Raw genomic sequence first — 13,469 nt, forward strand, 5'->3', positions numbered from 1 at the left:
ACGGATGTGATTGGCGGCCGTGGCGACTAGTTCTGATCGGACATCCAACAACGAGCTATCAATTGTGGAATATGAGAGCTGCGCGCGACATACTGAGAATTTGTGTGAAAGTAATCCTGAAGACTCACTATGGTTTGCACCTCGTCCAACCAGGTAAATGCCGTCATTTCATTATAGGTTTTGACCATTTCGTTAATGCCAGACTCGTGATGTGGTTCCTTAGGGAGTGAGATGCAACCCACGGTGAAAGTCATCCGTTTGAACAGCCAATTGTATATGTTTAAATCATCCACTAGAGCGGCGAGTCTGGTGGCGGGAAACGGTCATCGAATAGTAGTCAACCAAGAAGCAGGCTCCATACGTCGAATTTGAGATTTGGCTTGATGCACGTGACGAAGTCGAAGAAGACCTCCTCTTAACTTCTAGTACTGGTTGACGAGAGGGACTAGATGACCTCTGCGATGAGTCCTTCAAGGACAGTCAGTGGTCGAGACGACCTTCCTGTGCAGGCAAAGTGAAATCACGTACAGGGTAATTACAAAGCCTGGACTCGCCGTCTCCTCTCGCCCGTTACGCGCGTCTCCTTGGACAGCCGATAGGCACTAAGGCTTCGAGCTAGTCATGCGTTGGTAGGAGTGACACACGTCGAGTTATTGGCCGGGTACCACATTCGGGCTTGCCATGAATAACAAAAACCCGCACCTAGAACTCGTCTGCACGCATACGTGGTGGGTCCAGGACGTCAGAGAATCGACTGCTTCTATCGATGTGGCACCCCTGATATCTTCAAAATAATTCCGCAATCCCAAAATGAACTGCGCGAGGCAGATGGCGGAACTGGTGTCAGCGAAGTCAAACATTCCCATCAAGGGATATAAATGATAATCAGCTGCTAAAGCAAGATGCACTACAGGCTTCAGGAAGGGTCAACATAGAACTTATGGATCGATTGATTTCGGACTTGCCATGCGACCTTCCTCTGACTGGTCGGGGTCCAGCCACCCGAAGATAGCGGTGGCAATCGTACCTGTGCTCGAACAGCACAGGCCGACCACAGGCTGACAGATTCCCCACACGTATCTCTGGTAAAGAGCGCTGGAAAGAAGGGGGATAGTATTGCGGGCGTCGGCGACTAGTAAGACTGGCACCACCGCAGAAAGGCATCTGCCTCGACCTGGGAGCATGTGCGCTTACAAGAGCAAGTCGAGTGAGTCAAATGAACCATTGCACGACTCGGAGTCCGCGGAATACATCGATTCATCCTCGTCCCCCTCACTTCCTGAGCTGGTACTGTATCTGTGTAAATGAGCTCTAGGTATAGAAAAGATTGTATGTGCAGCCAGAAGGGTTGCATGTCCGTCAATCAAATTCGGCGGCTGACTTGGCACGTTCTGAGCCCGTAGCATGACGAACGGTGCATCTTCGCTGGAGGTATATTTGAACGTTAGTTCAATGCGTCACGAATATGTAACTTACAGAATTAGAACTTCCGAGTACAGTGTTTTGACCAGTGCACGGATAAGTTGAGACCAAGGGGAACAGTAGACCTCTCGCCACCGTGACGAGGAAGCTCAGCAAGTGCGCTTAACCCTGCAGCTGTTGAATGAATCAAGCCCTGAAAATCCATTGCAGTGTATGACCCCGGAACAGGCGCTCCACGAGCAGAGAGTGGCTCGGAGGGCTTCGAGGTGACGCAAGACACTCGTCTCCAGCTGGTTGGTCGGTTTGTTTGGTTGCTGTGCAACGGTGCTAACAAGGAAGCCATGCCTCGCACTGGTTCTGGCCAAGCTGCAGGCTGCGTCACATAGTGTAGTAGAACCTCGCCCAAAGCCATTACAAGTCAAGCGGTGTAAACTGGCAACTTGGTGGTTAGTTCTTAGTGTAGAATCAGGTAAGTACTACGTACTGAGCCTTTAGGTTCAGGTCCTGGTTCCAGGAATGATGAATCAGTAAGTATACTGCATGATCGACGGAAATTCTTAATTGATGGGCATTGGGCGGCCCGTAAGTCCTACTTCCCCCGGCCCCCGTTGTTTAGCTCGATCCATCGTGCTGTCAACGCCTCCCGACGCCCACGCCTGTTAGTACTTTTGCTTCAAATCTGCGCTTGTTATAGGCTACTAGCCTTGAGCAGTGTTTGGAGGGAAATTGAACTGATGTGCATTCTTAACAGCGAAGCGAGCAACGCCTTCGGAACAACCTTCTTGCCGCCTTTTCGTCCGTGCTGGAAACCGACTCGGACGCGAAGCGAAAGTCTCGTAAATCGCGGCGGCCTGAGCCTATAAAATTCCTGCATACTATGGCTTTGCCTCATTCGCATTAACAAGCTCCACAATGTTCACTCCCCGCTTCATCATCCTTGCGCTGCTGAGCAGCCTCAGCTTACTTGCTAGCGCCAACGCGTCAACATGTGCAAAGTGCCCAGACACACTGGATGTCAACGGTGTCACCTACAAGTTATCCAGGAGTAGCCCAGGCTTCAGCAACGGGCAAACACTTTGCATGTGCGTCACACGCGCATCTTCACCGAACTAAGTGATTGATGGTGCGGCAGCTACAATACTACGAAAGGCTACGCAGAGGTCTGCGACTATGACGTACGTGCTTTCTGGATGCTGTGCAGCTCATGGTTCTCGGTTGACATGCTAGCGATGATCAGGCCAAAGGCAATTTGGCGGGTGGGTATGAGTCGTGTCCGAGCTCGTCAAGGAAGGATGGGTGCAAAACATGATGCGAAGGGGAGGGGTAACGAGACGCAGAACTGGGAGAAAGTAACGCTTCTGCACTTAGAATCTGCAGACAGCAGAGCGCATGCCAGATGATCATCTGTTATAGAATTGACATCATATCAGTTGCATATCACTTACCCCTCATTACGACGCTGAGAGTCGACTTCAATCATTACCAGTCCAGCTTTGCGGCCAGTGTCATCAATCTCGATTCCGACGGGCTAGCTGATGTACTCGCCAACAAGGATTAGGCCAGCAGCACCAAGGAACACCGTTGAACTCGCCGGCAAGAACTTGGTCTTAACAGGCAGATTAGGGCAGATTGGGGCATATGTCGGGGTGGCACAGTGTCTATAGCAATAGATCTGCCCGTGATTCAATGAAATGCGCAGTTTTGCAGTGCCAGTATTCGCCGGTAGATGTACTCACACGAAAAGCACGGGAGGATTCGAGGGCGAGGCAAAGTGCACCGTATTTGCGATACAGGCGGCATGGAGGTTCAGCATGTTTGTAACGATGAGAGTCATATGAATGAGGTATCCACCTACTTATGCATGGCAAGTGGTAACCAAGAGTGTCATGGTGCCGACGAATACCAAGTGGCGCGGCATGACCTTTCTAACCTATTGATCCAAAACCCATCGACTCTCCCAGTAATTCTGAAGCACCTCATTGTGGGACTCGTACGCCTTGCCCAGTGACAAAACTCCAGCTGATAACCGACCTACTCATCAAGGAATTACGGGAATGTCAGGTCACTGCAGTAACAGTGTGCCGCGCATAGAGTGCTGATACGCGATCGTTGGGATAGTAAACGATTGTCGGTAAGAAGTCTTGTTCTCGTCGGAGGGGCTTGGATCGTATCGAGTGCAGTGATATAGACGGTTAACCGTCGTTGACTTGCGCATCTTGATCGTCCACTCTTCTGCGCTTTGTCGTGGTTCCGTCCATAGGTTCATCAACATCATTGTTAGGCTTTTCATGGCGAGTAACATAGCATCCTAAGGCCTCGCTCCAAACGTAGTCGTGAGACAAAATTTTGGTCAGAGTCTTGAATGCGGCAACGTTCGCAAAGGGCACGTTCGTTCGTGGGTCTAGATAGTTCGCAGGCGTCCCAGTGATTGGACAAGTTCGAACAGGTCGACCTACAGCGAGAGTTAGGCGAGCAAGAAAACCGAACGACAAAAGGAACTTGCTCAATGGGCGTTGTTTTCCTGTGAACACACGGACTTCGTCCCATTTGACCTCATCACCAAACATAGCTGACATGGTATCTTTCCATGGCGGTTTGGCTGCTGACGGTTCTTGTGAGAGCTCATGCACAACATAGTTCCTGCAAACATTATCGACTCTTTCTTGCGCTGGAGGCAGAGCTGGTGGGGGCTGCACGGGGTAATAATAATATGATGGTTGAGATGGTATGTTTGCAGATGGTGTTGATGGTTGCAGTTGCGGTTGCGATGTAGCGGCCAAGCCTTGTGACGCCGCAGACGAAGCTTCTGGCGCCTGGATGGCATTTGGTTGTGCTGGAACGTATGCACGAAAAGGGGAATGGTAGGTCTGTGTCCCAGAATATGAAGTTCCTTGATGTGGATTGTATACGAAACCGTACTGCGATGGATATTGTGCAGGAGACGGTGCAGGAGGCATGACTTCAACCTTGACTTGTTCTTTCCGGCTAATCCATCGCAACACCGGACCCTCAAGGGCAGTTCGAACTACACGAGCACGAGCACGTTTCTCTTCTTCCAGTTTGAGGTAATCTCGGTGCTCAATAATATTTCCCTCCTCCGTATCGAGGGCACGCGCGATAAGTTCATCCTGCGTTGGTGCCTTGGTGACAATTCGTGCCTTCTTCGGAATGGTGGCCTGCACGAGGGACAGTGAAGTGCATGGCGCATGAAGTTAGATGAGGACTTACCCGCTTCTCTTCTGCATCCTTCATTCTATTGACGGTCGCCGAGGTATTCATGATTGTATGTGATCTCTGACTTTGCCGCTGTCTTGTACCACCCTCAATGACTTCTCCTGTCTCTGCATTAACGGCGACACCAAGAGATACGCGTCTTTTGAGCTTCTGAGCCTCCTTGTTAGGTTTCTTCCCTGCTGGAGCCTCTGCTTGGGGGTGAAAGGTGACCTTCTGGCGAGCATGAGCGGCAGCGGTAGCTTTCTCCACCTTTACACGCGCGCTCTAGAAAACCGTGAGCATATTTAGAGACAACATGTCGACAATACATACCCTCCTTGCTCTCTTTTCCTCATCCTCGACAGCCTTTTCACCTGTATCAACATCTTCTGCAGCTGCCTCCTCATCCGTACTCGCAAAATCCGATTCAAAGATATCCTCCTCATCTATATGCAGCATAAGAGATATCTATCAGAATTTAGCGCATTGTATTCACCTTTGTCATTCACGAAGTCAATGTCTTCCTCAGCCTCGTTAATTTCCTCGACGGCAAGCTCAGCCAGGGCTGCTTCCATCCTGATGATATTCAGTCAGGGTATCAGTAACATTATTGTACAAACCTGTTTCCCGCCGTGCTTCTCTTCGACCGACGTGATACTAATGTCTCCTCTTCAGCCATATTGGATGATGTATTACCGCAGCGATTGACGAACGAGCAGAAGTAGCAGGTCGACCAAGAAAGGAAGGCAAAGGCTTTCGAATTCAACTAGAGCAAACAACCCGTAGCCAACTTGAATCTGGCACTGCTAAATTTCACTCTCAACCTCATTCAAGATGCCTCGGAAGCCCAAGTCCATTCCAGGCCCTTCTCGCCTGTCTATTATACTGAAGGACCTTAACAAGGAGCCACGACTTTCCTTGACCGGTCTGCGGGGAATAAGCTTGACGATGGCTGCAAGAAACGATCATTTTGGTGCACGGTAGGCTTTTTCTACGGACAACTCTTTTACACGCGTTCCTAAGGCAGACATAGGCATTTTGTGAAGGAAGAGCTCACACGCATACGTTATGCCAATCCACAACTCAATGTTGAGGTGAACAAGCGTCCGAAGACGATACAAGACCTTTGGACGCCTGAGATGGTCGTCGAGTTTGGTAAGTTAATTTCTTCGTTGAATTTGCTTGACGTTCTGACGCGTTTCTTTTCCCCCTTTTCACGACCGTTCTCGTAAAATGCAGAGGACGGAGCCAAGACCACCATCGACATGTCAAATAAATGGTCCACATCCATTGCCAAAGAATTAATGGACCTTGCTGGCGGTGACTCATGGAAAGAGTACAAGGCGGCCGCTCAAGCTGCTGGTCTGCCCATTCTCCCAGGCGAGGAGAATGAACGCTTAGCAGCTGCTAAGAAACGGACACCGAAGTCGAACCCACGTAGCCCAGAGAATCTGGAGGCCATGGTGGAAAATATGTTGTCGTCACCTGAGCGTCCGAAGACTGGAGCTGCTGCCATACTACCATAGCTTAATGATATTCTCGCTTCATCAATTAGACATGCACGTGTTACCCAATAACAGATACACTAAAGACACGTAGTACTGGTGGAATTGACATAGGGGGTGGTCCGATCATCCAGCGAACCATCCTGCGATCAAGATAACCATCCCAATCCCGAATACAATTGCCGATAAATCATCAAGAATTGCGCCTCCCATCTGGATGTAGCGCAGGCCATTCGTAATGATGGATGGGAATGGCGGGGGTAAATGAGGCAGAGCTAGCGCCAACAAAGTTGGGGGCCGCACTTGGTTCTGTGGCAGTGCAGTCAGCTCAACATTCAGTCTTAACCTGAGGAGACTTACATTTCCCATGAATATACGTATCGAGTGGAGCATGACTTGCACAGTCATGAAAGCCCACATGAACGGCTATATGTCGATCAGCGAGAATATTCTAAGATACGACTAAGAAACACTGACCACGAACTGCACTCCCCAGCCTTCTATGCTAGAGCTTCTCCAGGCAAGCTCTGCCCAACGTTTCCAGAAAGTATCAGACACACCACCACTGCGCTCAACGAAAGTTTGAGGCTCTTTGAAAAGCACAAAAAATGCCAGAATACACCATGCACACAGGATGTGCAGCAAGGGCGTGAACTTCTGCACGATCGAGGGTGGCTTTGCGGGCGCGAGGGGAGCGGGTACTTTTCCAGCAGCGCCGCCACGAGACGGGTCCATTTGCTGCAAGGAATTCATTATAGCGGCCAAAGGATCATCTGGAGAAGGTGCAGTTGCTCCATTGGAGGCCGCAGCCGAGATCTGAGGTTGAGGAAATGGTGGAGCATTGGCTGCGCCACCCATAAGAGCTTGGAGGAACTGGCTCTGTTGCTCCTCTGACCAAACGGAAGGGTTGGGTGCTGCTCCACCAAGACCTACATCCCCAAAAGAGTATGGAGGAGGCATATCTGAGGGAGGCATGGTCGGCTCCTCGCCCACAAAACTAGCAGTAGCACCTCTTGGAGAGTTATCTATTGCACAATAAATACTATACATGTCGTGTCGAATACAAGTCACTCACCAGCATTCAAATAAGGAGCATCTTCTCCGCGTGCAGACGAGGTCAGTTTCTTCAGGCGGTCAGTTCCTCTGTTGAGAATAGCTTTGCGGCGAGCTTCTGAGCGAGATGTAGCTGACATCGTGACGGTCGTTACTTTTGAATGCAGGTGGTATGCTGTCTGCCTTTTGACGATTGACGTGGTAGGCAAAAACGTTGGGCGTGCGTAATAATAGGAACCGGACCTAACACGTTTTGGGAATGAGGCTGATCTTTCTCCGAAACATTTGGAACTTCGTCTTGCTTCTAACCACTTCCTCTGTAGTTTTTTTCGCTGACCATCATGTCCAGGCAGGATAAAGCCACGACCGAGAGAAATGCTAAAATTCTCAAAGAACTGGTCAAGCAGTCAGACAATAAGGTCTGCGCAGATTGCAAGCGGAACGGTAAGTCTTGTCCCCAATGCCCATCTCCCAGCTTAATTACTCTCGAACCAGATCCTCGTTGGGCATCATGGAATTTGTGCGTTTTGCATTTCCGCTCCTGCTTTGGTCTGACCCTGTTTTATAGAGGTGTATTCTTGTGCATCCGCTGTTCAGGCATCCATCGTGGCATGGGAACGCATATCAGCCGCGTGAAGTCTGTCGATCTCGATATCTGGACACCGGAACAGATGGAGGTAAGTCCCTGCTACTCATGTAGTCTCTCCGCTTGCTCAACGTTGTTTATCACGCAGTCGATCCAGAAATGGGGGAATCGTCGTGCCAACTTGTACTGGGAATCCCATCTGAAGTCAGGTCATATCCCCCCAGACCAGTACGCGATTATAGCCCTTCCGTTCGAACACTAGTTCACGATTTATTATAGTAAAATGGACTCATTCATACGTTCAAAATATGAATCCCGGAGATGGGCACTTGATGGACCCCCGCCGTCCGACCCATCAGTTCTTGATGGTGAAACCCCAAATGGGCATACTTCACAAGCTGTTGAGCAGCCTCCCCCTGCGGCCACACAATCCTCGCGGCCATCTCATGTAGCGAATACCAGTATCTCTGGTGCAAGACCAGCATCTCCAGCTCTTCAGACCCACATAACAACACGACAGCCTCAATCCCGTCAGCTGCTCTCCTCCGCAATCGCTGGCAGAGCAATTAACACTGAAGTCCCCGTCATTGCCTCACCGACATCTGCTGCACCTCAGCCAACATTGGCACAGCCCGCCCCTCCACCTCAAGATGACCTATTCTCACTGGACTTTCATGCACCCGCTCAAAAGACAGCCTCAGCACCGCCATCTAAAGATATGAAATCAGACATCATGTCCCTCTTTTCCTCTGCTCCCGCCGTCGCCCCTAGTACTCCCAACCTGTCAACAAGTGCCAATGCTTTCGGCGCCTTTGTATCCCCTTCTCAGCCACAATCAGCTTGGAACCAGCTTGGAAGCGCTCCTCAGACACAACCTCAGCCCACAAGCATGATGGGGTCCAGTGGCACTAGTTTGTGGGGCGCTTCTTCTGGCTGGAATGCTACTCCCGTTGCGCCCCCTCAAAATACCCTATGGGGGAGCTCAGGAACTCCTACGGCACAACAGCCTCAGCCTCAATTAAGCTCGTTTAACGCAAATGACATCTGGGGGGCATCTGTCTCCGCACCCACCAACTCCAACAACCTTTTCGGCACTTCTCAGGCGCAGCCCGTGCCGAAGAAGGAAGACGTATTCGGGGATCTGTGGGGCGACTTTAAGTAACATTGATTTTTCCCTAGATACAGTTTGATAGACGACGGTCTGTTATACATTATTCCCATGGGCCTTGGTTAACTCGATGTCCTGCACTGGTATTAGTTTCATTGATGAGGAACCTAGGTATCTCTTACCTGCTCAATAAGATCACGGGCGATGGGATGGAACGAACTCTTGTGCTCTTGATACGTGTCCTGCGCCATTGCCTTATCAACAGCAAACACCGCCCTAAATATTGGCCGACAGAACTTCATCCGGCCCTTGACCATCCCATCCTCGTCACCAACAACCCAACCCAACGCCTCTGTAGCATATTGCTCTGCCTTGGCAGATTTTGGATCAAGCAAAGCTACTTGGTAGAACCTCAGGCGGATCTCCGCATTGGGCGTATTCACCAGCCCGTAGAGGACACCAAGGTGATCAATATGCACTACTGGCAATGGGTCGAAGGATTGTAGTCGTTCAAGGAAAACAACTGATAAGGCGCGGTCAGCAATAAAGACCATGAAGGATGATACTCGTGCTCACCGATCTGATTGGCGTCCATCCCATCGATGTCGGCGGCGTCGAATTCGAATGGTTCTTTGGCTTTGCTCCACCTCTCAGCGAGCTTGTAGGATTGCTGTGCGAGGGTCATGTCGTATTCCATTGGCACAGGAAGGGTCACACCCGTTCCAAAAAGCCAGGCCTAGTTGACACAATCGTGAGCCGATTTATTGAATGGAAATAAATTGAAATACTTGCGTCCCAATCAATGCTTTTAAGCGCTTCAAGCTCGTCGTCCCCACCAAATTGCGTGTAGTAGCCAAAGAGGTGTTCCTTCCATATATCTGTGGTGATGCTTTTACCCATGAACGTCTTCACATAATCCTTCACGTATGGGAGGAACACATCTACACCGCCCAACGTTCGCTCTGAAAGCCCAAAAACGCCGTCAACATCCTGAATGGCCCCTTAGACTAAACGAGTACTGACCAATGTGGAGGAGGAAATTACCGCCCTTTTCGTATGGTATTCCGCTATAGGCATCGTCAGGGTTCTCACCCGTCTCAAAGTCAATCTGCAATTTCTGATACTTCTTGTTCCGCTCCTCGTAAAACTGGAGGTCATCGTAAAGCAATTTCGAACCGATCAAAAAAGAGAATCCACGGTGAGCAGGAGAGTGCAATATCTGCTGGAGGAGGCGCTCGATGTACGTCGTCCAACCTTCGTTGAGCCAAAAGTGTGACGCGTCTGCGTGTCTGCACAAGAATACCGGTCAAAATGAGGCAGAGAGAAAAGAGGGCGTTCTGACGTTATACCATTCCCGAAGTATGAGTGCGTGATCTCGTGAACGACGACGTCCACCAGTGTCCTGTCCCCAGTCAACAAAGCTGATATTGGGTCAGAAAGGTATCCCGAAAAGTTGCATGCACTGACTTGGCGTGACAAATGTCAAACAGGCATTTTCCTTGGTGTTCGTTAGGATTTGACCTGAGGGATGTAAAGGAACGCACCATGCCACCATAAGGGAATGACGGAGGCAAAACCAGGAGGTCATACACGCCAAAATGATATGGCATGCCAACGAGTTCCTCCTCTGCAGCCAAAAACCTATGCAAAGAATTCTCAAATGTCTCATAGATGCTGATCCTCTGAAAAGAACCTTGTCGTGTCCTCTTTGAATTCCCACCAGGCGTCATTGATAACGTCCGGCTCGGCCCATACTCCGCTCGTCCAGTCTTTCCCTTCGAGCTTTTCGAATGGGCGGTAACAAACGTTTCCTGACGCGATTGCAATCAAATAAGATGGTATTGGCACCGGCTGGATATCAAGCAGGTCAAGGTAAGGTTTAATGATCCTGTTGAGTACCACATACCTGGTTGTAAACGTAGGTGACTTCGTCCTGTCCAACAATCTTCCCGTCATGTACAGGCCCTTCCGCAGGCGGAGACACTCGGATAGCAGACATGAGTGCAGGAAGTACAGACGTGATCTTCGCTTCATATGTCTACCAAAGCTCTTAGTTACAAATCTCAACTGCAATACTTAGCAATGACTGACAACTTTGACCGATGGAGTATCTGAATATTTCGTTTGAGATGCTGAAATACATTATAAATCAAGTTCCGAAACTTGCCTTGACATGGCAAAAGACTTCTTGCATAGATCGGTTGGCACTGACTGAACAGGAAAGGATGGGTCTTGCCATGCGTTTGTCTTTCCAAATGTCCCAACAGCTTTAGTGGGAACATGGAGCAAGTTGTTCGATGAATACTAACGCTTTGTCGAGCCACTGCAATGCCTTGCATCCAGGCTCCGTTGTATTGTACTCGATCGTCACTTTTACCGACGATCCTACCTGCAGACCGGCAGGAAGCGGAATATACAACCCCGAGCCCATGACTTCATGCTTTTCTCCCAAGGAGTACTGCAAACTCGGACGTTATGGCACTTTGAACACGCACATCGAAGAGGAATGTTTGCGCACCTGAGCATCGCCAGACTCGCCCTCGACGTGCACGCGCTTGATCACGACATCCCACGTATCAAAGCTATATACATAAGTACTTGCCGCGTAACAGGGACAGGTAGGAAACACACATAACCTGCTTTACGTCGCTCTCGTGCACGGAAAGCTCGTGCGTGATGGACCCCTTGATCAATTTCTCGTGGAAGTCGATCGACCAGTTGAGTGAAAAGTGCTTTGTGCTGATCTGGTAATAGTTTGATTGAGATGTTGGGTCTTGGGCGCCCATCATAGTATTGCTGCCACGGTGAAATTCGAGTTGCAGTAAGCGAGAGAGGTGGACGACAAGTAGATTCCTATCCAATTGAGCGCCCTTCAAGAATTTATCTAAGGACCGTTGCCTCGAGGCTCGCCTAAGTATGTACGTGTTAATCTTATCTGATAGATGGGAATTAGATGGGAAGATAAGATGAGCATCGAAAACAAGGGCTACAGTGCAGCTACATTAGGCAAGCAAACTACGCCTTGAAGTCCGTCCTTAGTATCGCGACCGTCTCCCGTTCGCTCATTCCAATCTCAAGGCCAATGCAGTCACACATCTGGGGTAGCGAACGCCCGGCGGGTGGAGTGGAGTAGTACAAAACAATGACAGTTGAGCTACATCATTAGGCAGGCAATAAGTAGCAAGTCCTTCACGAGGTAAGTGGAAATGGCATGGAAGAAAATACAGTTCGAGTGTCCACAAAAAAAAAAGAAACATATTAAATGCAATCACAGGTTGGGTATGGTATGCATTCACAGAAAACCGTGTAAAAACGTGATGTTCATGTTGTCCTTGCAAGTTCAAAGCGAAGCAGGTTATGACCGAGGAGAAGACCAATAAATTCGGTCGTCAGTAGTCTGCGTACGAGCCCAACGCCTTCTCATGTGCCTCTAGAAAAAAGGCCTCAGCTTTCGCATAATTGAATTATGGATGGACAAACCTTGGGAAAATGAATGTCCGAGCTATCGGGACAGGAATCTTCGTCGTCAGTCTCTTCGATCTTACGCTTCCTGGTCGGAATTCTGATACGAAGGCCAGAGTGAACAACGTCGATCTGGTTCAAGAATTAGCGTGCTGAAGGATCATACGATTTATAGGACTTACGGGTGTCAAGGGAGAAGGAGAAAACGCGGAAGAAGCTGAAAGGAATCATTTAGTCACGAAAAATGCTACAAGTGTCTCGTCAAAGCTTACATGAACGTGAAGAGCACATATCTTCCATCTCGCATTCCTCAGGTAGTTCCCTTGTCCGCATGCGTGGCGCACCCGGAACAGGCATTCCATACTGCTCATGGCGGTATACATCGTTGTACAGGCTAGCAAGCGGTGGAATCCGAATGATCAGGCGCTCACGGGGCTGAGCGTAGGCGTCGGGCGACGATACGACGATGTCTGGAATGTCCAAGCCAAGTTTGTTGTGGGCTTCGGCAGCAGGCATATACAAGGGAAGCGTGATCGGCGAGGGACTCCGAGTGGTGTCGAGGATAGGAAGGGGCCTGACCGAAATAGCAGTCATAGGACAACCCTTAGCCTTTGCTATATCAACGCGCAAGCCAGACCAGAAGGCGTGGCGCTGTGCGTGATGTGTGCGCGTGAACTTTAAGCGACAGCGCAGTTCGAAAGCGATCTGGCTGTAACGCGCGTTGGCGTACCGTAGCTTGTAAGCAACTTCTGAGAGAGTTGCGTCTGATAGAGCAGGGTGGGAAGGCATCATACAGGGTGGCGGTGTTATTGAATAGAAGAAGTGGATTAGTGGAACGAGTGGCGCGTGATGGTAGAAGTGCAAATGATGGGCGTTTGACGTGGGCGCAAAAAGAAGGACAACAATCTATATCGTATGGCACCAGTCCAGTAAGTGTTAAGTCAATCAATAGCACGCCCGCGTGCAGAATGGAGACCGAGAAAAGACGGGAAAAATGAGGATTACGAAGAGGCTCGGGGATTTCATGGGTGAAGGAGTGGGTTCATATATAATCCAGAGTCCAGGGGCCAATACGTCAGATTAGCTTGGACTTCATGAAAGAACAAAGCTAAGCGCCGCT

The 13,469-nt window shown here is 49.8% G+C and overlaps 8 protein-coding genes across 8 annotated transcripts; 3 read left to right on the forward strand and 5 right to left on the reverse strand.

Annotated features, from left to right (window-relative positions):
- Window positions 1-449: 449 nt before the first annotated feature.
- Window positions 450-1,370, reverse strand: EDB91DRAFT_314168 (uncharacterized protein). The gene is made up of 3 exons (XM_041326826.1): window positions 966-1,370; window positions 529-914; window positions 450-468 (listed from the first exon to the last, which is right to left on the reverse strand). Exons 1-2 carry the CDS (start codon window positions 1,182-1,184, stop codon window positions 651-653), a joined length of 483 nt encoding a protein of 160 aa, XP_041177737.1. The 5' UTR covers window positions 1,185-1,370; the 3' UTR covers window positions 450-468; window positions 529-650.
- A 695-nt stretch (window positions 1,371-2,065) lies between these two features.
- On the forward strand, window positions 2,066-2,985 carry EDB91DRAFT_314404 (uncharacterized protein). The gene is made up of 3 exons (XM_041326829.1): window positions 2,066-2,080; window positions 2,179-2,504; window positions 2,555-2,985. The coding sequence occupies exons 2-3, from the start codon at window positions 2,335-2,337 to the stop codon at window positions 2,820-2,822; spliced, it is 438 nt and encodes a 145-aa protein (XP_041177738.1). The 5' UTR covers window positions 2,066-2,080; window positions 2,179-2,334; the 3' UTR covers window positions 2,823-2,985.
- Window positions 2,986-3,435: 450 nt separating this feature from the next.
- On the reverse strand, window positions 3,436-5,363 carry EDB91DRAFT_314335 (YL1 nuclear protein-domain-containing protein). The gene is made up of 6 exons (XM_041326828.1): window positions 5,256-5,363; window positions 5,132-5,211; window positions 4,969-5,081; window positions 4,651-4,920; window positions 3,926-4,598; window positions 3,436-3,874 (listed from the first exon to the last, which is right to left on the reverse strand). Exons 1-6 carry the CDS (start codon window positions 5,312-5,314, stop codon window positions 3,615-3,617), a joined length of 1,455 nt encoding a protein of 484 aa, XP_041177739.1. The 5' UTR covers window positions 5,315-5,363; the 3' UTR covers window positions 3,436-3,614.
- Window positions 5,364-5,395: 32 nt separating this feature from the next.
- Window positions 5,396-6,280, forward strand: EDB91DRAFT_1222099 (uncharacterized protein). Its single transcript, XM_041320918.1, has 3 exons — window positions 5,396-5,615; window positions 5,669-5,790; window positions 5,875-6,280. Exons 1-3 carry the CDS (start codon window positions 5,470-5,472, stop codon window positions 6,159-6,161), a joined length of 555 nt encoding a protein of 184 aa, XP_041177740.1. The 5' UTR covers window positions 5,396-5,469; the 3' UTR covers window positions 6,162-6,280.
- Window positions 6,267-7,407, reverse strand: EDB91DRAFT_1222103 (uncharacterized protein; the record flags this gene model as incomplete). The annotated part of the gene is made up of 4 exons (XM_041320919.1): window positions 7,216-7,407; window positions 6,618-7,165; window positions 6,501-6,566; window positions 6,267-6,449 (listed from the first exon to the last, which is right to left on the reverse strand). The coding sequence occupies exons 1-4, from the start codon at window positions 7,331-7,333 to the stop codon at window positions 6,267-6,269; spliced, it is 915 nt and encodes a 304-aa protein (XP_041177741.1). The 5' UTR covers window positions 7,334-7,407.
- Window positions 7,408-7,534: 127 nt separating this feature from the next.
- On the forward strand, window positions 7,535-8,941 carry EDB91DRAFT_1052219 (uncharacterized protein; the record flags this gene model as incomplete). The annotated part of the gene is made up of 5 exons (XM_041313661.1): window positions 7,535-7,637; window positions 7,689-7,713; window positions 7,762-7,870; window positions 7,928-8,007; window positions 8,059-8,941. 5 exons carry the CDS (start codon window positions 7,535-7,537, stop codon window positions 8,939-8,941), a joined length of 1,200 nt encoding a protein of 399 aa, XP_041177742.1.
- A 113-nt stretch (window positions 8,942-9,054) lies between these two features.
- Window positions 9,055-11,676, reverse strand: EDB91DRAFT_1237054 (peptidase family M1-domain-containing protein; the record flags this gene model as incomplete). Its single annotated transcript, XM_041321534.1, has 13 exons — window positions 9,055-9,410; window positions 9,464-9,623; window positions 9,680-9,849; window positions 9,911-10,176; window positions 10,230-10,308; window positions 10,428-10,528; window positions 10,581-10,738; window positions 10,794-10,925; window positions 10,979-10,998; window positions 11,055-11,134; window positions 11,197-11,345; window positions 11,406-11,469; window positions 11,519-11,676. The coding sequence occupies 13 exons, from the start codon at window positions 11,674-11,676 to the stop codon at window positions 9,055-9,057; spliced, it is 1,893 nt and encodes a 630-aa protein (XP_041177743.1).
- A 566-nt stretch (window positions 11,677-12,242) lies between these two features.
- On the reverse strand, window positions 12,243-13,138 carry EDB91DRAFT_1247843 (uncharacterized protein; the record flags this gene model as incomplete). Its single annotated transcript, XM_041322858.1, has 4 exons — window positions 12,243-12,317; window positions 12,368-12,481; window positions 12,532-12,566; window positions 12,622-13,138. The coding sequence occupies 4 exons, from the start codon at window positions 13,136-13,138 to the stop codon at window positions 12,243-12,245; spliced, it is 741 nt and encodes a 246-aa protein (XP_041177744.1).
- Between the last annotated feature and the right edge of the window lie 331 nt (window positions 13,139-13,469).

The sequence above is a fragment of the Suillus paluster genome (assembly GCF_016628075.1).
Source record: "Suillus paluster strain FC165 chromosome Unknown EDB91scaffold_22, whole genome shotgun sequence".
Taxonomy (NCBI): Eukaryota; Fungi; Basidiomycota; class Agaricomycetes; order Boletales; family Suillaceae; genus Suillus; species Suillus paluster.

Bases quoted from the DNA above. Each gene is read 5' to 3' on its own strand.
- EDB91DRAFT_314168 (XM_041326826.1), bottom strand. From the start codon at position 1,184: ATGCTCCCAGGTCGAGGCAGATGCCTTTCTGCGGTGGTGCCAGTCTTA. The intron at 915-965 runs GCAAGTCCGAAA...CCCTTCCTGAAG, and splicing joins AGTCAGAGGAAGGTCGCATG to CCTGTAGTGCATCTTGCTTT.
- EDB91DRAFT_314335 (XM_041326828.1), bottom strand. From the start codon at position 5,314: ATGGCTGAAGAGGAGACATTAGTATCACGTCGGTCGAAGAGAAGCACG. The intron at 5,082-5,131 runs GTGAATACAATG...TGCTGCATATAG, and splicing joins TGACTTCGTGAATGACAAAG to ATGAGGAGGATATCTTTGAA. The intron at 3,875-3,925 runs GCAAGTTCCTTT...CTCTCGCTGTAG, and splicing joins AGGAAAACAACGCCCATTGA to GTCGACCTGTTCGAACTTGT.
- EDB91DRAFT_314404 (XM_041326829.1), top strand. From the start codon at position 2,335: ATGTTCACTCCCCGCTTCATCATCCTTGCGCTGCTGAGCAGCCTCAGC. The intron at 2,505-2,554 runs GTGCGTCACACG...ATGGTGCGGCAG, and splicing joins AACGGGCAAACACTTTGCAT to CTACAATACTACGAAAGGCT.
- EDB91DRAFT_1222099 (XM_041320918.1), top strand. From the start codon at position 5,470: ATGCCTCGGAAGCCCAAGTCCATTCCAGGCCCTTCTCGCCTGTCTATT. The intron at 5,616-5,668 runs GTAGGCTTTTTC...AGGCAGACATAG, and splicing joins AACGATCATTTTGGTGCACG to GCATTTTGTGAAGGAAGAGC. The intron at 5,791-5,874 runs GTAAGTTAATTT...CGTAAAATGCAG, and splicing joins TGAGATGGTCGTCGAGTTTG to AGGACGGAGCCAAGACCACC.